At 40.1% G+C, this 25,191-nt stretch overlaps 2 protein-coding genes and 2 pseudogenes across 3 annotated transcripts; 3 read left to right on the top strand and 1 right to left on the bottom strand.

Annotated features, from left to right (window-relative positions):
• Window positions 1-13,060: 13,060 nt before the first annotated feature.
• On the top strand, window positions 13,061-14,668 carry LOC104748524 (putative F-box protein At3g23950 pseudogene; annotated as a pseudogene).
• Window positions 14,669-15,091: 423 nt separating this feature from the next.
• On the bottom strand, window positions 15,092-18,796 carry LOC147926695 (uncharacterized). Its single transcript, XM_087487167.1, has 4 exons — window positions 17,611-18,796; window positions 17,308-17,417; window positions 15,296-15,419; window positions 15,092-15,216 (listed from the first exon to the last, which is right to left on the bottom strand). The coding sequence occupies exons 1-4, from the start codon at window positions 18,794-18,796 to the stop codon at window positions 15,092-15,094; spliced, it is 1,545 nt and encodes a 514-aa protein (XP_087343293.1).
• Window positions 18,797-19,226: 430 nt separating this feature from the next.
• LOC104746955 (putative F-box protein At3g23950 pseudogene) lies at window positions 19,227-20,493 on the top strand (annotated as a pseudogene).
• Window positions 20,494-21,180: 687 nt separating this feature from the next.
• Window positions 21,181-25,136, top strand: LOC104746956 (uncharacterized). Of its 2 annotated transcripts, XM_087489466.1 has the most exons (5): window positions 21,210-21,354; window positions 21,484-21,726; window positions 21,805-23,875; window positions 23,943-24,266; window positions 24,352-25,136. In XM_087489466.1, the coding sequence occupies exons 2-5, from the start codon at window positions 21,489-21,491 to the stop codon at window positions 24,530-24,532; spliced, it is 2,814 nt and encodes a 937-aa protein (XP_087345592.1). In that variant the 5' UTR covers window positions 21,210-21,354; window positions 21,484-21,488; the 3' UTR covers window positions 24,533-25,136. The 2 variants fall into 2 exon arrangements, with proteins under 2 accessions (XP_010466813.2, XP_087345592.1); XM_010468511.3 differs by having other exon boundaries at window positions 21,181-21,354; window positions 21,484-23,875.
• Window positions 25,137-25,191: the final 55 nt, after the last annotated feature.

Below are 25,191 nucleotides of genomic sequence, written 5' to 3' on the forward strand. Positions count from 1 at the left end.
TCGCGTCCTGCGATCACATCACTCTGTCTCCTACCTGAAACTCAAGATCTCTCCTCCTCCTATCAGCATAACTCCTCTGCCTATCCTGAGCCTCCTTCATGTTCAGCTTGAGAACCCGAATCTTCTCTGAGGTCTCCTAAACAAAACTAGCACCAAACATGCTCCTCTCCCCCACCTGAGTCCAGCATAATGGTGTATGACATGGCCTCCCATACAAAGCCTCATAAGGAGCCATCTTAATACTCCCCTGATAACTGTTGTTGTAAGCAAACTCTACCAGGTTCAGGTGATCTGCCCAATGGCCACCCCAATCCAACACACACATCCTCAGCAAATCCTCCAGCGTCTGGATCGTCCTCTTAGACTGTCCATCTGTCTGGGGATGATAAGCTGTACTCATATGCACCTTAGTGCCCATCTCTGCCTGAAATGCCTTCCAGAACACCGAAGTGAACTTGGAATCTCTGTCAGACACAATGCTCGCTGGCACCCCATGCAATCTGACTATCTCTCTCACATACTTCTTAGCCAAGACCGCTGCTCCATCAGTCTTCTTAATGGCCAGAAAATGTGCAGACTTAGTCAACCGGTCCACAATTACCCAAATAGCATCAAAGGTTCGTGACACTGGCAATTCTACCACGAAATCCATGGTGATCATATCCCACTTCCACTCAGGAATGGGTAAACTCTTCAGTAACCCGCCAGGAACCTGATGCACAGCCTTCACTAGCTGACACACATCACACCTCGAAACCCAACTAGCTACATCCTTCTTCATCCCGACCCAATGATAGTACCTCTTGAGATCACGGTACATCTTAGTCGCTCCTGGATGAATAGACAACTTGCTCGCATGAGCCTCTCTCAGAATCTCCTGTCTCAACTCTTCATCCTTGGGCACACAAACCCGACCGTGCACCAAGATAGTACCATTATCTGAGACCTGATACTCTGAATCCACATCCTTAGAGGCATTCACCAGCCCCAAATCCTTCTCCTGAGCCAACCGCACCCTACTCAGAAGATCTGCTCGATCTACTGCTTCCAAACCCAACGGTTCCTGTGAAACAGCACACAAGCTCAAAGCACTGATCTCCCCTACCAGAGACTCCATCTCCTGCTCCTGAGCCGAAGCTACTCTCTTCCGACTCAGAGCATCTGCAACCGTGTTAGCCTTACCAGGATGATAGGCTATCTCCAAATCATAATCTGCCACCAGCTCCATCCACCGCCTCTGTCTCAAATTCAACTCAGGCTGAGTGAATATATACTTCAGGCTCTTGTGATCTGTAAACACATGTACCTTTGCACCATAAAGATAAGATCTCCAAATCTTCAGGGCAAAAACTACAGCACCCATCTCCAAGTCATGAGTAGGATAGTTGCCTTCATGCACCCGCAACTGCCGTGAAGCATAGGCAATCACCTTCCCATGCTGCATCAGAACACACCCCAAACCAACTCTAGATGCATCTGTATAAACCACATAGGGTTCTCCCTGCTCAGGCAAAGCCAACACTGGCGCAGTAGTCAACATCTCTTTCAGGCTTGCAAAGCCTTCCTCACACTCTTCTGACCAGACAAAAGGAACATCCTTCCCTGTCAACTTAGTCATAGGACGTGCCCTGCTTGCAAACCCCTGCACAAATCTCCTGTAATACCCTGCCAAACCAAGGAAACTCCTGATCTCTGTGGCATTCTGCGGTCTAGGCCAATCCCTAATAGCCTGAATCTTCTCTGGATCTACAGAAACCCCTTCTGCAGAAACAATGTGACCCAGAAAGCCCATCTCACGCTGCCAAAAGCTACACTTGCTCAACTTAGCAAACAACTTCTGCTCCCGCAGCTTCTCCATAACTGCCCTCAAATGCACTGCATGCTCTTCAGGACTCTTAGAATAAACCAGGATATCGTCGATGAAAATGATGACAGATACGTCCAGAAACTCCTGAAACACACTGTTCATCAATCTCATAAACGCTGCTGGTGCGTTAGTCAGTCCAAAAGGCATCACCACAAACTCATAGTGCCCATACCTAGTCCTGAAAGCAGTCTTCCTCACATCTGCCTCATCTATCGGTATCTGATGATAACCCGATGCCAGATCCACCTTAGAGAACCAAGTAGCACCCCTCAACTGATCCAACAACTCATAAATCCTAGGAAGAGGGTACTTGTTCTTCACAGTAACCCGGTTCAAACCCCATTAATCTATACACAAGCGGAGACTTCCGTCCTCCTTTTTAACAAACAACACCGGTGCTCTCCACGGTGATACACTAGAACGTATGAATCCCTTGCTCCATAAATCCTCTAGTTACTTCCTCAGCTTAACTAAACAAATACTCAAGTATGCCGACATCAACTCGCCGCCACCTGAATATCAACCCTCTTGTTCCTCCAAGAACCTCTAGTAACTTGCCAGTTAGGAAAACTTCCACAAGTTAGCTTATTCCAAAGATAGCTTTCCGCTTGGCAATTCTCCACAGCAAATCATCAATACGAACGTAATAAAACAAACAAGTACCATACATTCGCATATTCTGATTCACCGCTTCAAATGCTTTACAGGCCGCTAACTCAAACCACTTGACTTATTCCCTCCAACAAGCTTACCAAAACCTTGAATCTAGCAACCCTGTCCATCTCCAATGAACTTCATCCAACATCGTCGCAACGGTTAGTTTATCCTGCCATGAAGGCTTCTCGTGAACTTATGTATCTGGCAAACATGCCTTTCCCGGCTCAAACCTGCTGTAACTCCCCTTCCCGGGACTCCGGCACCACCGGCCTCACAATCCTGGCAAAACAGCCACACATTCATAACCGCTCTGGTTCATAAACCCTGGCCCATCGGCCAACATAATCCTAAAATCCAAGATTAAACCACCATCACTCTCGAGGTCTACATTCCGTCGTTGTGTTTATACTCACCTTCTATACATTGCTTGCTCCCACCTCTTCCACTCTTAGGTCGCAACCTTCGAGTCATACCGATCTCACTCTCAGACCAGCATCTTCGAGTTATACCGTCTCACTCTTGGACCACAATCCTCAAGATCTCGGTATCAGGGGAACTACTCATCCCCTCAGGAGAACAACATCCCCTCTGCCACTCTCGGAGCCCTCAGCCCCTCGAGCTATCGGTATTCAGGGGAATCACCATCCCCTCAGGAGCAACAATCCTTAACGACTATAAACATCTCTCGACACAAGTACCTCCTGTGGTCCGAGTATAACATTGCAATGTTACACCTGCCCACTAAACTTCTAATATCCAATTGGATTAACCCCCAAACAGAGAAATATCTGCTCCAACTGCATATATCCACCTATCCGCCTCTCTAGGCTCGATACCTCTTGAGAATAATCTCATACCGGTCATCTACAACTGCTCATTCTTTTAACATAAGATGGAAACTCCTCAACATCCACAGCCCTCGGCTGCACCCCGCCACATGCGGCACAACTGGAGCCTACACTAGTATCCCTCTCAGTAACCGCTCCAACAGCACGCCAAATGATCCACCAAGCGATCATCTCGACCCTGGGCTCCACCTGCTGCAACCCCACACTTGGGTTCCCAGCACCCCCGGCACGCTCACTGGCTAACCCCCCCTCTGGTCCCTTCTGATAGGCTTGCGACCCTCTGACGTACTTCCTTGTGGAACTCTGGACCACACACTCGCTGCCCTCGGGACCCGCCCGACAATGACCACGACCACGTCCCCGTTCACGACCAACAACTCAAACACCTTAACCACTGATCTTCCAAGAACAGTGGCTAACAAGCATAAAACAAATCAATACCACACAAAGAAACATAACAATAACTCACCGTGGAATCTCATTGAAGGCTCGAAGAGGATGTTCTAGGACTCCATGCCACACACAATTGACTAACTCACATAATCAATCAAGACATGCAATCCCAAACATCTACAACAGAAACCTAGTGAACCCAAACCTAGAACCGTAAGGGCTCTGATACCAAAATGAAACGACCGACCTTTTTTTTTTATAAATAAATAAATAAGAAATAATAATAATAACATAAATCATAGAACCAGCAACCTAGCAATGTTCTAATGACTCAACTCTAGCAACCTAGCAATGCCAGACAACACCAAACCGAGTCCCTAGAACATCCTCCTCTTCATTGCCTGGATTCCACGATCACACTTTGCCTTTACCTGCACCACAAACACATATTGCAATGCATGAGTATTTTATAAACACTCAGTAAGGCAATCCTCCCATCTACTGGGTTATACACACAAGCAATAGAGTACCAATAACCAACACACAACAATCAACAAACGACCATAAAAAACCAGGACTTAGCATCGACCGACACCACACATGCATCGACCGATGCCAAATGGGGAAGCATCGATCGACACAGAAGCTGCATCGACCGATGCAAGTGTAACTTACATCAACCGATGCAAGTGTAACTTGCATCGACCGATACCCAGTCTGCATCGACCGACGCATGCCCGACGTAACACGAAAACCCTAGAGTTTTACGCGCCGTCCTCGCACTTGCATCGACCGATGCAAGATATGCATCAATCGACGCAACGTCGAGCACCGTGATTTCCCCGAAGCTTCTCGCCGGATTTCGTTCCTACAACCACAGAAACTCATTCCCAAGCCACACGGAAGCTTCCTAACGTCCATACCAACAATCTAACAAGTCTATCAATACAAAACAAGCAAGTTAAAGGTTTCTCTAGCTTAGATAAGCCATGGTCATGCACTTACCTGTGCCAAGACGAATCTGAACAACAAGCAAGCAAGAACACGCTTCTAGGAAGCTCCTACAACAATCCCAGGTACAGATCTCACCAAGAAACGCCTCAAATCTCAAGAAATCACCAAGAACTTTCAGGAACTCTTTCTCCCTTCTTTTTTCTCTCAAAAACGGCTACACACGTCTAATGAGACAAAAGACACGACCTAAGGGTTTTCCCTTTCTCTTCTGACCAAAACGCAGTGTTTGACTTAAGTCAAAACGCAGGGAATTGAACCAGCATCGACCGATGCTACCACTGCATCGATCGATGCACACCCTAAACCGGGATTCCGGTTTGCGGGTGTTACACTACCCCACAGTGTCGATCGATGCCCAATTTGCTGGTGTCGACCGACACCAAGTGGTGTCGATCGACACTCCCTCTGCAACTACGATCCGCGCAAAGTCGAGAGTCGAATCTCGCTCCCAAATCTCCTTCAAATCGTCCAATACTCAAAACCCAAGCCTTATACATCCGTAGGAACCTGTATCAACCAATCCCAGCAAGAAAAACACACAAACAAGCAACAAACAAGCAAGAACAAGGGAATCAAAGGCTTAGATTAGCCATGGTCATGCACTCACCTATTTGCAGGAAGATTCTGACAAAAAAAAAACGAATCCTTCACTCCTAGCAAGCTTCTAGCACCTTCCCAGCCTTAGATCCCTCAAGAAACAGCAAGAAATCTCACCAATCTCACCAAAATCTCAAGAACTCTCTTTCTAAATCTCAAGAACTCTCTTTCTCTTCCTTTTTCTCTCAAAAATGTTAAACGACGACAAGAGAAAACTCCCAAAACCCTTTTGGTCGACCACACTCTTAAATATCTCGGTTTAATGATTTTTCCTAAACCAAACCGATCCAAATCAATAACTAAATCGAACTGGTCGAACCAGAAAATTAGTGGTGTCGACCGACACCCCCTTGGTGTCGATCGACACCCATCCCCAAAAACCAATTTTTGGTTCGCGGATGTTACAATTCTCCCCCACCAATCTAGATTCGTCCTCAAATCTCGAACGACCGTCAGCCAAGGACTCCCGTGCAACCGTCTCCACGGCCCGCACTCCTCCGACCGATCTATAGAAGGTCACCTCTAGGCGATAGACTCACGCTCCAGGCGTCATTTGCTCTCGACTTTTGGATTTTCTTTTACTCATAGGCCTAGACCTTGAGTTCTTATTGGCTCCTCATGAGACCTAAGTCTGCATGCCAAATGTTGGCTCCTCATCAGACCTAAACCCGCATGCCATAATATATATGGAAAAATCCAAACTCGTCTCTCGGGTCGTCACCCTACAGCGTGCCTCCGGACCGTCGTCCAAAGTCGATATACCAATCACACTCCCAAGCCACAAAGTCTCTGAATATGGCAGTACTAGGAGAACAATTCTGAACACGTCTGAAGTCCTCCAAGAGCCGCGAGCAAACAATTCTGAACACGTCTGAGTCCTATCCCTATCCAGGTTTCCTTCCCGTGGCTCGCGTAAAACATCTCAATGTCCTACCAACCACATATCCCCTCACTGGAATACCTCATGACCACACAAGGATCATATACATGCCACAAGGGCCGCCACTAAGGCCAAACAAAATATCCTAAAGAGGACCGCCACCAAGGCCAAACAAAATGTCCTAAAGAGGACCGCCACCAAGGCCAAACAAATATCCTAAAGAGGACCGCCACCAAGGCCAAACAAATGTCCTAAAGAGGACCGTCACAAAGACACTCTGGCTAAACAGCCCGTCACAAAGACCATCTGTCCCGAAGGACCGTCACAAAGACACTCTGGCTAAATAGCCCGCCACAAAGGCCACGCAATTGGCTAAACAGCCCGCCACAAAGGCCACACAATGTCTAAAAAGACCGCCACACACGGGCACACTGACTCGAAAGTCCGCCACTAAGGCCACACACAAGCGCCTCCCAGGCTCTCCACCGCTAAAATGGACAAATTATAACTCCCGTAAAACATCCCATATTTAGCACTTTCCATTTTTGGAAACTTTCCAGTTTTGGAAACTCCTATTCCAGGAAACTTTCCTCCAGAAACCCCGCCTCACAGAAACTTTGTACCCCGAGCACCACCTCATCCTGTTACTGAGTCGCACAACCAACCATCCCAAGCGACCGAGTAACAAGAGAGATGGGCTGGAATACTCCATTCCCGCTCCAGCCACGGATTACAGATGGGACCAGGCTAAACAAGCTCAAGTCGCGGCTTGCTTCTCATACCACTTCTTGAACCTTGCCTTCATCTTTGCCTCAGGCTCCCAAGTCTACTCCTCAACACCATCACAGTCCCACAGGACTCTCATCAAAGGAATCTTCTTCTTCCGAAGTTCTTTGATCCTCCTCTCGAGAACCCTCACTGGTCTCGCCTCCAATGTCATGTTAGGGTGAAGATCCTCAGGAATCTTAGCAAACACCTGCTCACCCTCACGGAGACATTTCCGCAACATCGACACATGGAAAACCTTATGAAATGCACGCATAACCTCGGGTAACTCCAGTCTATATGCCACAGGTCCAACCCACTCAATCACTCTTAATGGAACCATATACCTCGGACTCAACTTAGTCTCTGACAATGACCAGTTCGGACCCCGCAACATGGCCATCTTGAGGTACACTCTGTCTCCTACCTGAAACTCAAGATCTCTCCTCCTCCTATCAGCATAACTCCTCTGCCTATCCTGAGCCTCCTTCATGTTCAGCTTGAGAACCCGAATCTTCTCTGAGGTCTCCTGAACAAAACTAGCACCAAACATGCTCCTCTCCCCCACCTGAGTCCAGCATAATGGTGTACGACATGGCCTCCCATACAAAGCCTCATAAGGAGCCATCTTAATACTCCCCTGATAACTGTTGTTGTAAGCAAACTCTACCAGGTTCAGGTGATCTGCCCAATGGCCACCCCAATCCAACGCACACATCCTCAGCAAATCCTCCAGCGTCTGGATCGTCCTCTCAGACTGTCCATCTGTCTGGGGATGATAAGCTGTACTCATATGCACCTTAGTGCCCATCTCTGCCTGAAATGCCTTCCAGAACACCGAAGTGAACTTGGAATCTCTGTCAGACACAATGCTCGCTGGCACCCCATGCAATCTGACTATCTCTCTCACATACTTCTTAGCCAAGACCGCTGCTCCATCAGTCTTCTTAATGGCCAGAAAATGTGCAGACTTAGTCAACCGGTCCACAATGACCCAAATAGCATCAAAGGTCCGTGACACTGGCAATCCTACCACAAAATCCATGGTGATCATATCCCACTTCCACTCAGGAATGGGTAAACTCTTCAGTAACCCGCCAGGAACCTGATGCTCAGCCTTCACTAGCTGACACACATCACACCTCGAAACCCAACTAGCTACATCCTTCTTCATCCTGATCCAATGATAGTACCTCTTGAGATCGCGGTACATCTTAGTCGCTCCTGGATGAATAGACAACTTGCTCGCATGAGCCTCTCTCAGAATCTGCTGACCTCCAGGCTGCACCTTCTGCAACGCTGCCACTGCTGCCGGCTGTAACTTGCGACAAAAATGCCTGATGTGCCTTATCTCCCTACAATGATAACATACCCGAGGCCCTGTCGTCGGAGCACTCCTCTTGGGACAAGTAGCAACCCTATGATCCTTGCTCCCACAACCGAAGCAACTCGCACCACTCGGCTTCTGCGTAGCCTCCCATCTCCTCTTGGTTTCCTGTGCAGACCTACCGCCCCTACTGGAACCACCCTGCTGCTGAGCCTTACCAGGCTGAATTGCTGGAGCTACCGCCACTGACTGTGCCCGGATATCCTCCTCAATCTCTGCTGCAGTCTCAACCAGCTCTGCATGCGTAGCATAACTCCGCCCTCTACAGTGAACTCTCAAATCATCACGTAGAGCCCTCTAAAACCTCCTGATCTGAGCCTCCTCAGGCTCCATAACCCGACCCCCGTAACAAAGAAGTCGACTGAACTCCAAGTCCAGCTCCCGCACTGACCGCGTTCCCTGAGATAACTGAAGGAACTGCACCTCCAACCGGTCCAATGCCTCTCTAGGAAAATACTTGCGGTTGAACTCCAAGACGAAGTCAGCCCAAGTCATCTCCCTCTGCACCCTCCTAGCAGCCACTGATCTCAGCCATATCTGAGCATCACCAACCAAATGATGGACCCCTATGTCCACCCAAAACTCCTCAGGGCATCTCAGAGTATGGAAGTTACGTTCCACACTCGCCCTCCATGCATCCGCCGCAGTAGGATCTACACCTCCTGAAAACTGCTCGGTACGAATACGGCCCATCTCTGTCAGCATGCTGAGATAACGAGAATGGACTCCCACATCCGCAGCCACTGGCTGCCGCTCCTCCGCCACCATTGGTGGCACTACCTGAGCCTGCGCCGGTACCACAGGTGGTAACCGCGCTAACACGTCTGCTAGCATAGCCGCAACGTCAGTACCAGGGACTCCACCCGCTGGGACTCCCATACCCGGGACCCTAGCATCACCTGCCACTGGAGCATCAACACCGCCCCCTCCTGCCACACTCATGGAATCCCCCGGAACACCCTGCGACTCGCCAACACCCTCAGCTGTCACACTCTGGTCCTCGGTTTCACTAACCACTGGGACTCTGCCCCTACCACGACCACGTCCGCGTCCACGACCACGACCAGCCACAGCCTCACCTCTAACCATCTGCACTACCATGAACAGAAGGCTAAGCAAACAATTTCTATTAAAACACAGAAACATAAACTCACTGTGGAATCACACAGTCGGCTCGAAGAGGATGTTCTAGGACTCCATGCCACACACAATTGACTAACTCACATAATCAATCAAAGCATGCAAATCCCAAACATCACAACAGAAACCTAGTGAACCCAAACCTAGAACCGTAAGGGCTCTGATACCAAAATGAAGCGACCGACCTTTTTTTTTTTTTTTTTTTTTAATAACAATATAATATAATAAATAAACTACAACTAGTGGTCCCATATCCACTAGCCACCTAACCACATTCACAATCAACAGCGGAATAACAAAAACCAATAAATATCCAATAAACCAATAACCAATAAAATAATAACCAGTATTAATTCCAATCACAAACTAATGATCCAACCTAGTCCTGGGCGTTCGGGTATTCGGTTCGGTTCCGGATATATCCATTCGGTTCCGGGTAGTTCGGATATAGAGGTTTAGGATCCATTCGGTTAATTTACTATTTCAGTTCGGGTTTGGTTCGGTTTCGGTTATTTTCGGTTCGGTTCCGGATATCTAAAACAGTGTAATATATTTTTTAAAAAATATTATTTAAATAAAACTTGATTATAATTTAACAAATATATCTAAAACCTTCCAAATATTTGGTTTATTTAAAATATTTTGGTATTTTGGTCTAAATATATATGATATTGGTGTGGTTTTTTAGTTTAATTTTATTACGTTATATATTTTAACATGTAATAGAATGTCAAAACTTCAACGTGGTGTAGTGGCCACTTTGCACGGTCAAATTTGCAGAGGACTCAAGTTCGATTCTTGGCTAAAACATAATTTTTATATGAGTTCGGTTTGATTCGGATAACCGAATGGATATCGGTTCGGTTCGGTTAATAACCGATATCCATGGGTAATTGAAACACTATCCAATCGGTTATTATTTACTAACCATACTCGAACCGGAACCGAAATTTCGGTTTGGTTTCGGTTCGGTCCGTTCGGTTCCGGTTATTTGCCCAGGACTAATCCAACCAGCATAAATCAAATAACCAGCAATCCTAAACAATGTTCTAGGACCCAACTCTAGCAACCTAACATAAGCTAGACAACCAAGCGAACCACTAGAACATCCTCCTCTTCATCGCCTTGATTCCACGATCACACTTTGCCTTTACCTGCACCACAAACACATATTGAGATGCATGAATATTTGATAAACACTCAGTGAGGCAATCCTCCCATCTACTAGGTTATACACACAAGCAGCAATGATTCCAAAGTTCCAAACAAGCATCAAACAGAACACACAAACCAGGAAATCAAACATTGTCTCGCTGGAAGGGAGGTATCGACCGACACCAGCCAAGTGCCGACCGACACTGGCCTTGGTGTCGACCGACACTACCGCACAGTGTTGATTGATGCCCAATTTGCTGGTGTTGATCGACACTCCCTCTGCAACTGCGATCCGTGCGAAGTCGAGAGTCGAATCTCGCTCCCAAATCTCCTCCGACTCGTCCAATACTCGAAACTCAAGCCTTATACATCCGTAGGAACCTGTATCAACCAATCCCAGCAAGAAAAACACACAAACAAGCAACAAACAAGCAACAAACAAGCAAGAACAAGGGAATCAAAGGCTTAGATTAGCCATGGTCATGCACTCACCTCTTTGCAGGAAGATTCTGACAAAAAAAAAAACGAATCCTTCACTCCTAGCAAGCTTCTAGCACCTTCCCAGCCTTAGATCCCTCAAGAAACAGCAAGGAATCTCACCAATCTCACCAAAATCTCAAGAACTCTCTTTCTCTTCCTTTTTCTCTCAAAAACGTTAAACGGCTACAAGAGAAAACTCCCAAAACCCTTCTGGTCGACCACACTCTTAAATATCTCGGTTTAATGGTTTTTCCTAAACCAAACCGGTCCAAATCGATAATTAAATCGAACTGGTCGAACCAGAAAATTAGTGGTGTCGACCGACACCCCCTTGGTGTCGATCGACACCCATCACCAAAAACCAATTTTTAGTTCACGGATGTTACAAAAATTATTATTACAATTATTACAATAATTTAAAGCTACAGTATCAAATTTCAAAACTTTTCACGAATTATTACAATATATTATTACATTATCAAATTTCAAAACTTTTCACGAATTATTACATTACAATAATTATTATTACAATATATTTTCCATCAAAACTTTTTTCAAACATTAATCATTACAACAGGAGGTCAAACTCAGGACCAAGCAGGGCAGTAGCTAGTCAACCAAGGACCAATATTGTCAAATTTCAAAAACGTTTCACGAATTATTCATGTTTTACATGGAATTAACTCGTCAAATTAGAATCCACGTACAATTTTACTATATGTTTTACCACTAAAAAGTAAAAATATGTTCTTACATCCAAAAAATTTTATTTTTAAAATTTGCTTTTTATCACCACCTATAAAATGATTTTGTGAACAAATTAAACCAATTCTTGTTCATTTACTTTTAATCTGACGTAGTTCCTTTTCACCATTAAAATTTGTCTGTGATAGTTTGTATAACTACTAAAATATTTTTTTTTAAATTGTTTACTCGGAAAATGTTGTGGATAAAAGAAAACAATATCTACACGATTGCAATGAGTTTATGACCAACCCAATAAAATTTGAGAAATTGAAAGATAATTAATTTGACATAATAAAAATAAAAATTAAAAATTATAAGCAAGATGATATATGAGTCTTTAGATAATTTAGAGATATAAAATATTAAAAAAGAAAGAATAAACAAATATTGATAGTTAGTAGATTTCCTTTTTACAATAGATTTAGAATTTTTACTTTATAATTTTTAGTTTTTAATATTTTAATAAATTTAGAATTGACACATGTCAATATAAGTAACACGTGTTACGATCTTGTTAATGAATAACTTTGACATCAAGTTAATTTGACTTAATAAAAATAAAAATTGAAAATTATAACCAAGATGATATATGAGTCTTAGATAATTTAGATATATAAAATATTAAAAAAGAAACAATAAACAAATATTGATAGTTAGTAGATTTTTTTTTACAATAGTTTTAGAACTTTTACTTTTAAATTTTTAGTTTTTTTAATGTTTTAGTAATTTTATTATTAACATGACACATGTCAACATATTATCGATACAAGTAACACTTGTCACGATCTTGTTAATGAGTAAGATGATATATGAGTCTTAGATAATTTAGATATGTAAAAATATTAAAAAAGAAAAAATAAACAAATATTGATAGTTAGTAGATTTCTTTTTTTACAATAGGTTTAGAACTTTTACTTGTTTTAGTTTTTTAATGTTTTATCAAATTAATAATTAACATGACATATGTCAACATATTATCGATAATTAACATGACACATGTTAACATATTATCGATACAAGTAACACATGTCAAGATCTTGTTAATGAATAATTTTGACATCAAGCTATATATAATAAGATAGGAGGGATTCCTTTGCTAACACTATCTCTCAGAGAATAAATAATAATCGTCTCGTCGCAAATGCTCACTTGTAGGTAGCAGATCATATCTTAACTTTTAGACTTATGCAGAACAACAAATTTTATTGATTGGTATATTAATCTCAAATTGTAATTTCAATATATTCATATCAAAAACTTGATCTTGTTTGGGTGTCCAAAACAATAACTAATTAATTGTACTTAATTTGGTGATTTCAATATTCAAAAATTGTTTTTGGAGTTTTATCGGTTTTGGAGTACATCATATAAATCATAACCGAAGAAGAAGAAGAAAACTTGGAAACCCAAAAAATGGATATTCAAGAAATAGTAATGGAAGTCTTGGCGCGATTACCACTTAAGAGCATTGCAAGATTCAGATCAACGAGCAAAGGATGGAAACTTCTGATCGATTCAGATTTCTTCAGAGATTACTTCATCTTTCGCAACTCATCTTCTTCAGTCACGTGGTCAATCATTCAGATGCGACCTCACAAACTGACACTTGAAATCATTGGTCATCATGGATGCAAAACATGGGGACTTACTCGTTCTCCGGGATCTTTAATGAGTTGCCTCGTCGAGAGAGCAATCAAGAATCTACAAGTCTTGACTTGCACCGATGGATTGGTGTTGCTTTACGCAAAAGCTACCGATGGAACTCCTATGTATTACGTTGGAAACCCTCTGTTTCAAGAATGGTTTCGAATCCCTCTCCCTCCTTTCCTCTCTTTGCAAGATCTTAAGATATTAAGGAACCGCGGGCTATCCGGTGACAGTGGATTGGTTACGAAGATGCAGAGTGGTATTGTTGTGAGTTACAAGGTAGTGTTCGTGATGAGTCATGGTGGTACTAAAGTCGGTTTTGCGATTTACTCATCTGATACAGGGACGTGGGAAACTCGACACGTGACTTGTCTTGATTTTATACTCTTGTTTGGTTCGCACAAGTCAATTGCTTTGAATGGGATTCTTCACTGGATTTTTCACAGGGATGGCAGTGGCACCCGTTCTATTTTAGCCTACGATTTCTATGGAGATCATGATGATATATTGTGTAGTATCGTAGATTTCCCAGATACTGGAGAAGTTGAGGGGTTATCGCGTTTTACGAGAACCATCACGACCTCGGAAGGGTCTATTGTGTATTTCAACGAGTTCGGTGAGAATGGAAACCGCACATTACAGGTTTGGAGGCTGGTCACGTACACCGATGTTGATCCTGAGGCGTGGCAGCTCTTTTGGGAAGTCAGCTTGGAGCCTTTGATCGAGTTCTTTGGTGGTGATGCATCCTTTGAACTCTGAGATCATCTACTTGTGGAGCATTAGCAAGAATATGCTGATCTTGTTTAACTTGAGGACACATGCGTTTAGTCTTCACGAGGAAACCGCAGACAATAGCAATAAGTGTATGGATGGTTGCATCTTGAGTTTTAACGAGTGCAGCGAGTATATGCAGAGGTACTATATCCCACTGAGATCATCAACTGGTCTTGTTAATCTCCTCTTTTCACAGTATGTTCTCCCTCGTTGGCTACAACGTCTCCCTCGTCCTCAACCTACTTAATGTCTTCTCTTTTTGAGTTTGAATCTCTCTGTCTAATTTGTGAAGAAATCGACTTTTTTTTTTCATATGATTCCACCGCTTTACTATGTTACCAATCAAAATCTTATATATTAGTAATACAATCTTCATGTTCAAAGCTTGTGAGACAAATACTACATACATGCACCATTATGGTATTGAACCTTTCTATTTAATCAAAACAGTGTTTCATAAGCGTTTTAGCAGCACAAAAATAGCTAACCGTTCAAGGTTTACAAGTGAAATATGATGATGCCATGATGGTTATAGCTATCCATTCAGCTTAAAAAACAAGAAACATAAAGATACCTACAATCCCTAAAGATGATCATGATCTTCAAATCTATTTTCCTACGTCATTCATCAAAGAGTAGCAGCAATAACCTTCACCAAGTAATACGAGTAGGGGACTTGAAGAACAGCATATCAAGCAGCTCAACCTTCCCCCAAATCTCACCTCCAAAACTGAGCAAACTTAGGTACTCCAACCTAACCCTTCCCCCAAATTTCTTCCACAATCTCTCACGTTAGATCTTAGCAATCTCACAAAAACATTCTCTATGGTGCAATAAGAGCGAGTCCCATTCTGAGCCATATCTCCTTGGACCAAGACCCATCAAACTTCATTTGGATCATAAGCCAGACCATTTTTTCCAACCATCAGATGAAACTTACGTACCTTCTTCAAGACATGAGCTCCTAGGTACACACCCCCAATTTAGCTTCCATGTTTGAGTCTTTGAGTCAAAACACTTGGATCCAACTCCATGAATCTGAATCACCATTTTCGATGATACCTCCTCCTACATAAGAAATGGTATAGTCTCTTCACCATATAAAAGATTGGATCTTTACGCCCTTGTGAGACCGACAGTCTAAGATGGAGTTACTAGACGAAGGTAGATGATTGACCGCTACGAGACAAGGAGCAAATGGGCAAGAGGAGAACGAGGGGATGGGAATGGGACAAAAAGAAATTGCCACTTGACTGGAACTGAAAATTTGAGGGAGAAGGAGTGAAAGAAAATTTAAACAAAATTAAAAAAATTGTAATAAATGAGATGGTAATTTCAATTTTAGAAATTGAGTTTTAATGAATATTAGTAGTTGTTTTTTAAAAGATTGACTATTCAGTATTCAGTATTCACTATATAATGAAATTACTAGATTAGGATACGCAGTACACCGCGGAGCAAAATTATTTATAACTAAAATATTTAAATTATAAGTTGTATTTGTTGGTTAAATATGTTATAATTATATAATAATTGTTAAATAAACCATATAATACCACAATATAGTTTCTTTTTTTACATAATATTTATTTAATCAATTTAATTAGATATGTCTATTGTCTAATACCGACAATGTTAACAAAATAATGAAATGATGTTTTATCCTTGTAACACCGAATTAATGATATTTTTTAGTTTATATAAATATCGATAAAACCCGTCCCACTATATAACCTTGTCCCGAGATATTTTAACTCACACTATATCATCTTAACTTTTAATATTTATTGTGTATCTACGGTATAATATTTATCATATTTAACTTTTTAAAAGTTTTAAATATTTTTCATATTTAATCTTTTAAAAATCTTTAAAATAAAGAACCGGAATAAACCAAATAAAAGTTTTTAAAGTTTGAATGCATGATAAATCAAGTTTTCTACTCATTTGTATTCGGAATCATTTTGGTCTCTTTTATAGTATGACTCTGAACCATTGTCTAATTTTTTTTAGACGATGTGGAATATTATACCCGTATTTTTTAATTCATCTATTGAGTAATATATGTCCGTTTTAAAATTTTTGTATTACATCATATGCAGGAAAAAATCACAACTTTTTATTAACGAAATGTATTATAGAATAATTCAAGATAATTTAAATATTAATTCAAATAAAAAATGAAATGGAATCATATATTTATGTTTGAATGAGGTAAAAATATTTCCTTATTTTTAAAAATCTTACCTATAATTAATTTTGAAATTTTGGTAACTAATATTAAAGTCAATGCATTAAATGTAAAAACTTTCCAAAAATTATTTTTGAGCAAAAACTGCTGCAAAAATACTAGTATAGATTAATGGAAGGATTCCTCAGCGTAAAATCAAAAAAAAAAATTCAGCAAAGGTAATTTATTCAGAATAAAATCTGTCCAAATACAACGGTTCCATCAACCCAATTGGAGGATTAGAACCTATGATGCACGGGGACGGCAGTTTGATGACGTCTCCCGTATTAGAAACGTCCCGGGTACGGGTACGGCACGGAAACGGCAAAAAAACGTCTCCAAGACGTTTCTAACAGGGCGGGGACGGCGGTAATAGGGTTTCGGAAACGTTTCGACGACTTATTCACTTATCTTTCCTCCAAATAAAACATAAAAAAATAGGAAATATCATTAAAGTTTGATTTCTTAAGATTTGACATTACTATACATGTTCACTAATTCCTATATCCTCTGTTTAGTCCTCATCTCTTTTATTTCAAATATGTTTAGAGCTTAGTGTTTGATGGATAACCATGAAACGTAAGCTAGAATCAGTCTTGGGCATATACACAAGTATAGAGGATAGTAATACATACTTGTAATTTTTTTATGTAGAGTCTTATATATGTGTGGTTTCTTATATATTTGCATACTATAGGTATTTTTATTGACATACCCCTGCCGTACCCGTATTCCTAAAAATTTACTTCGCCGTTTCCCATTCCCGTTCCCGTACCCGATTCCCGTTCCAGTACCCGTCTCGGTGCAGCATAGATTAGAACAATCAGAATAAAAATCTAAGTTATTACAACCATTTTTTGCCAATAAATGAGCAAACTCATTATTGGTACGATGAATAAAGGAAAATTGAACTTCACTAAACAATCTTGAGCAGAGCTTAATATCTTGGATTAGACTGTGAATTGAGATATCTACTAACGAACCAGAGAGGCAATCCATCAAAATTTTACAATCTCCTTCAAAACATACATTCATGTATCCCAAGATTAGCAGTTTGTTGAATGGCCAATAACAGAGCCTCTGCTTCACCTTCCAAAGAGTTATTTGCTGCCCTTAGTACACTTGATCCCCAATGTGTAGCCATACCTTCATTATTTCGAACAATCCATCCTCCTATTGTTGGTTTTGTATTTGCCATGTAGCTTACATCAAAGTTGCATTTTACCATTGGTGATAAAGGTCTCACCCAATGAGGGTTCTGCGTGTGTACAGCCGAAGACAAATGTTGAGGTTGAAAAGATAGAGATTGGAGCCACTCAAAGGCCTCTGCTTTGGATTGAGACAAAGTCCGGTGATGATCTGCTAAGATATTATTGAAAATGTAATTATTACGATCTTTCCAAATATTCCAAATGAGCCAAAGAGGTAGCAGATTTTGTTCTCTTGAGATCGATTGATCATTATAAATGTTAAACAAAGAGGCAACATTTAGCTCATGGTCTGAGACATGAAATGGAGATTGTGTTGGTATATTCACCAAATCCCAAACCAACTGTGCTGATGGACAAGTGAATAATGTATGATTAATCGTTTCATCCGATTGTTTGCAACGTTGACACATTTTATCAATCTTGACTCCATGAGAAATGAGTCTAGTTGCTGTACCAAGAGATTTAGATAAAACATTCCAAAGAAAATGTTTGATCTTAGGCAAAATTTGAAGTTTCCATAACCAGTTTTTCAGATCAATTGAGCCATGGGGTATATCTGGAGCAGGAACTAAATTGGTAGGATCATGTGTAGCAAGCCAATACCCTGAACGAATAGTATACTCACCAGAAGAGTTATAATGCCAAACTATTTTGTCTCTCGAACATGACTGAGGAATGTATATTTGGGTTAATCCTTGGACATCAGTTGGTTTAATAAAGTTAACGATGGTCTGAGTATTCCATGACTTTGTGTTGTCTGCCGAGTGAATAAATGTAGACAGCATACCATTATAATTGGGATCAACCGAACTGACCGGACGTGGAGGATGTGAAACAATAACAGTATCAACGTTAACACGAATAGTCGAACCATCTCCTACTATAACTCTAACACCTTTTTTTAATAGCTTCAGACCAGTTAAAATCAAAGACCATCCATATGACTGTTGTTTTTTAGCCATTGCATCTAGAACCGAGACATCCGGAAAGTATCTAGCCTTCATAACCTTTGCAAATAGACTTTCAGGACAATTTAAGATTCTCTTGTTTCGCCAAAATATATTTTTAAAGATATTTTTAGAAATAATTAATAATTAATAATTTTAAATATCTAAATATATTTGTCTGCATAGGAAATTATCATATAATATATTGTCGATATAAATGTATGTAAATTCACGAGAAATAATTATTTGTTTAATATATCTTTTATATTTTTCATAAACAAAAAGACATGAATCTCTATTATTTCAAGTTCTTCGATTATTAAATACTTGTTCAGAATAGCAAATAATAAGTTGTAATTTATTGGAAAAATTGTCTTTGGAGCTTTTTCATTTCATTGGTTCGGTGTGTGTTTCTGCAAGAACCGATTATATATAACCTAAACCGAAGAAGAAGAAGAAGAATAAGTCGAGAACACAAAACCCAAAAATGGATATTCAAGAAATGGTGGAGGAAGTCTTGGCGCGATTACCATTGAAGAGCATCGCAAGATTCAGATCAACGAGCAGAAGATGGAAACTTCTGATCGATTCAGACTTCTTCAGAGATTACTTCATCTCTCGCAACTCATCTTCTTCAATCTCGTGGTCAATCATTCAGATGCAACCTAACAAGCTGACACTTGAAATCATTGGTCATCATGGATGCAAAACATGGGGACTTACTCGTTCTCCGGGATCTTTGGTGAGTTTCTTGGTCGAGAGAGCAATCAAGAAGCTATTAGTCTTGGCTTGCACCGATGGATTGGTCTTGCTTTACACAGAAGCTACCGATGGAACTCCTATGTATTACGTTGGAAACACTCTGTTTCAAGAATGGTTTTGAATCCCTCTCCCTCCTTTCCTCTCTTTGCAAGATCTTGAGAGATTACGGACCTACGATCGTTTCAGCGACAGTGGATTGGTTACGAGGATGCAGAGTGGTATCGTTTTGAGTTACAAGGTTGTGTGGTTGATCACTCGCCAAGCTGCTAATGTCGATTTTGCGATTTACTCATCTGATACAGGGACGTGGGAAACACGAAATGTGACTTGTATTGATTCTTTAGTCTGGTACGGTACGCACAAGTCAATTGCTTTGAATGGGATTCTTCACTGGATTCACGACAAGATCAGTTCTTTTGTAGCCTACGATTTCTATGGTGGTCATGATGATAGATTGTGTAGTATCGTAGACTTCCCAGATAATGGAGAACTTCATAACTTATCACGTTTTAGGAAAACCATCACGACCTCGGAAGGGTCTATTGTGTATTTCAACGAGTTCCGTGAGAATGGAAACCTAACATTACGTGTTTGGAGGCTGGTCACGTACATTAGTAGCATTAATGCTCCTGAGGATCAGTGGCAGCTCTTTTGGGAAGTCAGCTTGGCGTCTGTGATCGAGTTAGGTATCGATTATTTTCCTGTGGTGATGCATCCTTTGAACTCTGAGATCATCTACTTGTGGAGCAGGGGCAACAATATGCTGATCTTGTTTAACTTGAGGACACATGCGTTTAGGCTTCAGGAGGAAACTGCAGACAATAGCAACAAGTGTATGGATGGTTTCATCTTGAGTTTTAACGGGTGCAGTGAGTATATGCAGATGCACAATATGGTAGCAATACCATTTTCTGGTCCTAACCATCTCCTCTTTTCCCAGTTTGTTCTCCCTCGTTGGATGCAACGTCTCCCTCGTCCCCAGCCTAATTAGTGTCTTCCTCTTAATACTCTACTCTAATGATCTTCTTTCGTCAGTAACTCTTTTAAACTCTTTGCTTGTAAAGAAGAGCAAATATGTAGTTGTTGGTTTTATTGGGCTTATTCTGTTTTTTAAGTTTCCATATTCTCATTTGTAAAAGTGAAAGAACAAATAAAAAATTTGAGAGTACAAATAATCAAACACAACTAATATCTATCATGTATAAAGAAGAAGAAACAGCCACTACAAAATATTAGATGTATTGTATCATATAAATTGCATCACACAAGTAAATGATTTATTTTTAAATTGTTTATTTACAAGTGAAGCAAATATATATGACATAACATCAATTAATTATAAGTGATGTTATAATTATCTAATTTAACATCATTTAGTTAAAACTGATTTACTTTTTGTAAGATTGTATCATTTTTTTAGAATTGATATAAAATATAAATTTACATCATTTAAATAAGTGATGTATTTATTTATTTCTGGTAAAATCACTTTTTAAACGATTTAAAATTTACGTCAATATAAAACTGAAGTTAAAATTAATTATATTAAAAGAATTTATATACAAATATATTGGTTTTCTAAAACAAAATCAGATATCCTCAAAATCGATTGACAATTTTTTTTTTTTTTTTTTTTTTTTTTTTGAACAAACAATCGATTGACAATTATTAGTTATTAAAAAAAGGCATAGAGAACCCCACTTCCCCCATCGTCTTCTTCTTCAGCTCTTCACGCTTCTTCATCTTTTCAAAGTTTTTTTCTTTTTTTTGTGCAAACTTATTCAAGTTTCTAAACTAAGAATTATTGTAGAAGAACAATCGGGTTTTGTTCCTCTTGTCTAACACAATCTAAGGTATGTTCTAGAAACTCAAATCTCATGATTAATTTTGAAATAATCCTTTTGATTTTCATTCGTTGATTGATTAATGGTTGATTGATTAATTTCTAAAGCTTACAGACTAGATTAATCTATTTTTTTTAGGTTTGATGGATAAGTCACGGATAAAGAAACCACGTTTATCTCAAGATTACATATCAGGGGTGAAAGGTTTTTTGGACTTTGCATTTGGTACATCAACAGCAACCATGATGAAATGTCCATGTAACTGTTGTTATCTGTTGAAATATAAGTCGAGAGAAGATATTGATGGTGATTTGATGCACTATGGCTTTTTAAGTTCTTACACACATTGGGTACTACACGGTGAGGATATATGTGTCACAGGTAATGCAAGAGTAGCTTATGATATTGCTCCGGCTGAAGTAGATTCAACTTCGACTCTCTTAAATGATCTTTTTCCAGATAGTACTACAAATATTGATGGTGGATATGAACCTGGATCTTCTGAGCAACCTATGGACACTGATATACCATCAACTTCAAGTGGAAATTGTGAAAAAGGAGAAGGTTTTGATGAGTTGCTTGCTGACTTTAATCAAGAGCTATATGCAGGATGCACTAAGTTCACAAAGTTGTCTTTTATATTGAAGCTTTACCATATCAAATGTATGTGTGGAATTACCGACAAGGGGATATCTTTGGTGCTTGATTTGCTGAAAGAAGCATTTACACATGCCAAATTGCCAACTTCATTTAGTGACATGAAAAGGGTTATTCGCAAATTAGGATTGAACTATGAGTCAATTCATGCATGTCCAAATGATTGCATGTTGTTTTGGGGGGAAGATGCAGAAAGGAACATCTGCAAAGTTTGTAAAGCATCTCGTTGGAAAGAAAAGATTAAGACAAAGAGTACAGGATCTGCTGGGTCTGCAACACTTGATGGGTCTGCAACACCTGACGGGTCTGCAACACCTGCTGGGTCTGCAACATCTACTGGATCTGCAGGATCAAAGAAGAGAAAAAGTAAAGCTCCTGCAAAGGTTTTGCGTTATTTTCCTCTAAAGCCACAACTACAACGTTTATTCATGTCATCAAAAACTGCTACCCACATGAGATGGCATGCAACAGCTAGTAACAATGATGGTAAGCTTCGACATCCAAGAGACGGAGAGGCTTGGAAGGCATTTGATCAAAGATATCCTGAATTTGCATCTGATCCAAGAAATGTCAGACTAGGTTTGGCGACTGATGGTTTTAACCCCTTTGGTACAATGAGTGTTAGTTATAGCATATGGCCAGTGATATTATTTCCTTATAATTTTCCTCCATGGATGTCAATGAAGCAAACATCAATGATTCTCTCTATGGTTATCCCTGGAAAGCACATGCCTGGTAATGATATTGATGTCTACTTGCAACCACTTATAAAAGAGTTGAAGGAATTGTGGTCTGTTGGGGTTAAGACGCAAGATGCTTCCACAAACCAAACATTTAACATGCGAGCAGCTATCATGTGGACAATTAGTGATTTTCCTGGTCTTGGAAATTTGTCGGGTTGGAATACATATACTACATCAGCTTGTCCAAACTGCAATTTTGATGCCACTGGACAACGTTTACAGCATGGGAAAAAAAACTGTTTTATGGGTCATCGTCGGTTTCTTCCTCAAGATCATAACTTTTGTCAAAATAAAAATAATTTTGACGGAAAGATAGAAACCAGATCTCCACCAGTTATATTGACAGGTACTGCAATTATTCATCAACTAGAACAAGTTAATGTCACTCTAGGTAAGAACCATGGTTTACTTAGAGTTGGAAAGAAAAGAGGTCGAAGTGGTACTGCTACAGGAAGTAGTACTCAGCAATGGAAAAAAAAAAGTATATTTTTCGAGTTGTCTTATTGGGAATTCATTAAGCTGCAGCATAACTTAGATGTCATGCACATAGAGAGGAATGTGTTTGACAATCTAGTTTACACATTTTTGGATGACAAAAAAAAATCGAAAGATAATCTGAGTGCTAGAAAAGATCTCTGTGAGCTAGGTATACGTTCTGAGTTGTGGCCTGATGATAATGGGAAGTATAAAGCAGGAAGTTACACTTTGGAAAATGAGGGGAAAGACATTTTTTTAAGTGTCTTAAAGAATGTAAAATTCCCTGACGGTTATGCTTCTAATTTATCAAGTTGTGCTGATGTTAATGGTCGAAAGCTATCAGGCTTAAAAAGCCATGACTGTCATGTGATAATGAGAGACTTATTGATAGTCGCAATTCAGAATCTGCTACCAGCTGATGTTACATCAGCCGTTCTCGAGCTTTGTCATTTTTTCAGAGATATATCTGCAAGGGTTCTTGATGTCGATGAGCTTGATAAATTACAAGACCGTATTGTACTGGCTTTATGTCGTATGGAGATGCTTTTTCCTCCATCATTTTTAACAGTGATGGTACATTTAGTAGTACATCTTACAGAAGAAGCAAAACTTGGTGGACCAGTTCCATATCGCTGGATGTATCCGATTGAGAGGTATTTTTCCCATACTATGTTTATATATATCCACAAATGAAAACATACTTACTTCACTAATCTACAGGACTCTAGGGCACTTCAAATCATATGTTCGGAATCGCGCTAAACCTGAAGGTTCTATATGTGAGCAATATTTAGCTGATGAGTGTATAACGTTTTGCTCCATGTATCTCAATGATATAGAGACTCGATTTACTCGATATGGACGTGTTGATGATCGACCTCTACCTCATACTAGTATAAGACCGAATTCAGAACTTCCATTAATTTTTCCAAACCTTGGAAGATTTGTTGGAGCTGGTCAGGTTTATACTCTTACTCATGTAGAGTGGCAGCAAGCACATCGACATATATTGGTCAATTGTAAACTACTTGATCACTTACGAGAGTAAGTTTCTCTCATTCAAGAATATCTTATTTTAATTATGGTTGATTGAAGTTTAATAGCAAAATTCTGCTAATTGTTTATCTAGGATGTATAAAAGTGAGCTGTGGAGTAAACCATCTCATCAGAGCAAGAGGAATCGTGCTATTGACATTGACAGAGAAATGCATCTTAATTTTGCAAAATGGATCAAACAGAAAGTAGAGGTAAATGATTTTGACGAGATAACCGATGATTTACGATGCTTAGCTTTGGGTCCATCTGAATAAGTTGTGAAGTATACTGGTTACAATGTCAATGGTTTAAAATTCCGGACCATAGAAAGAGATGTTGACCTGAAAACCCAGAATAGTGGTGTTTATTTAGCGGCTGAGACTATGAGCTATGCCAGCTCTCGTGATCCTAACCCAATAACAGGAACAGTAGCTTATTATGGAAATCTGGTTGAAGTTATAGAGTTAAACTACTATGAAGTTTTCAAAGTTGTTCTGTTCAAGTGCAAATGGGCTGATACTCGTACAGAGCGAGGATATAAAATGGATGCATATGATCATCCTATGGTGAATTTTTCACGTTTGTTACATACGGGAGATAAAGAAGAGGATGAGCCATACATATTGGCTTCTCAAGCAAAGATGGTGTATTATGTACTTCATCCTTGCCAAGAAGATTGGAATATTGCAGTTCATGTTCAGCCTAGAGATGTTTATGATATGGGCGATTTAGATGATGATGCTTAAGCAAACTTTTGTTTTAATTTTCCTAACCATGCTTAGTCAAAGTTTTGTTTTTTATTTTATCCTACTAAGGATTATTGAGAATTATTATGATCGTTTGTGAAATTTTTAATTCGTGAGCTGCTATTTTCTAAAAGTTCAAGTATAATTGTTGTATTGGGAAAAATCATCAATGATCATCTCGTAGTGGT

The sequence above is a fragment of the Camelina sativa genome, chromosome 15 (genome assembly GCF_030686135.1).
Source record: "Camelina sativa cultivar CO46 ecotype springtype chromosome 15, ASM3068613v1".
Classification (NCBI taxonomy): domain Eukaryota; kingdom Viridiplantae; phylum Streptophyta; class Magnoliopsida; order Brassicales; family Brassicaceae; genus Camelina; species Camelina sativa.

Coding starts and splice junctions, on each gene's coding strand:
- LOC104746956 (XM_010468511.3), top strand. CDS start 21,489: ATGGATAAGTCACGGATAAAGAAACCACGTTTATCTCAAGATTACATA. Junction 23,876..23,942: donor TGGATGTATCCGATTGAGAG/GTATTTTTCCCA, acceptor ACTAATCTACAG/GACTCTAGGGCACTTCAAAT. Junction 24,267..24,351: donor CTACTTGATCACTTACGAGA/GTAAGTTTCTCT, acceptor TTGTTTATCTAG/GATGTATAAAAGTGAGCTGT.
- LOC147926695 (XM_087487167.1), bottom strand. CDS start 18,796: ATGAAGGCTAGATACTTTCCGGATGTCTCGGTTCTAGATGCAATGGCT. Junction 17,418..17,610: donor TAATCTTGGGATACATGAAT/GTATGTTTTGAA, acceptor GTAATAACTTAG/ATTTTTATTCTGATTGTTCT. Junction 15,217..15,295: donor GAGCTCATGTCTTGAAGAAG/GTACGTAAGTTT, acceptor TCTTGGTCCAAG/GAGATATGGCTCAGAATGGG.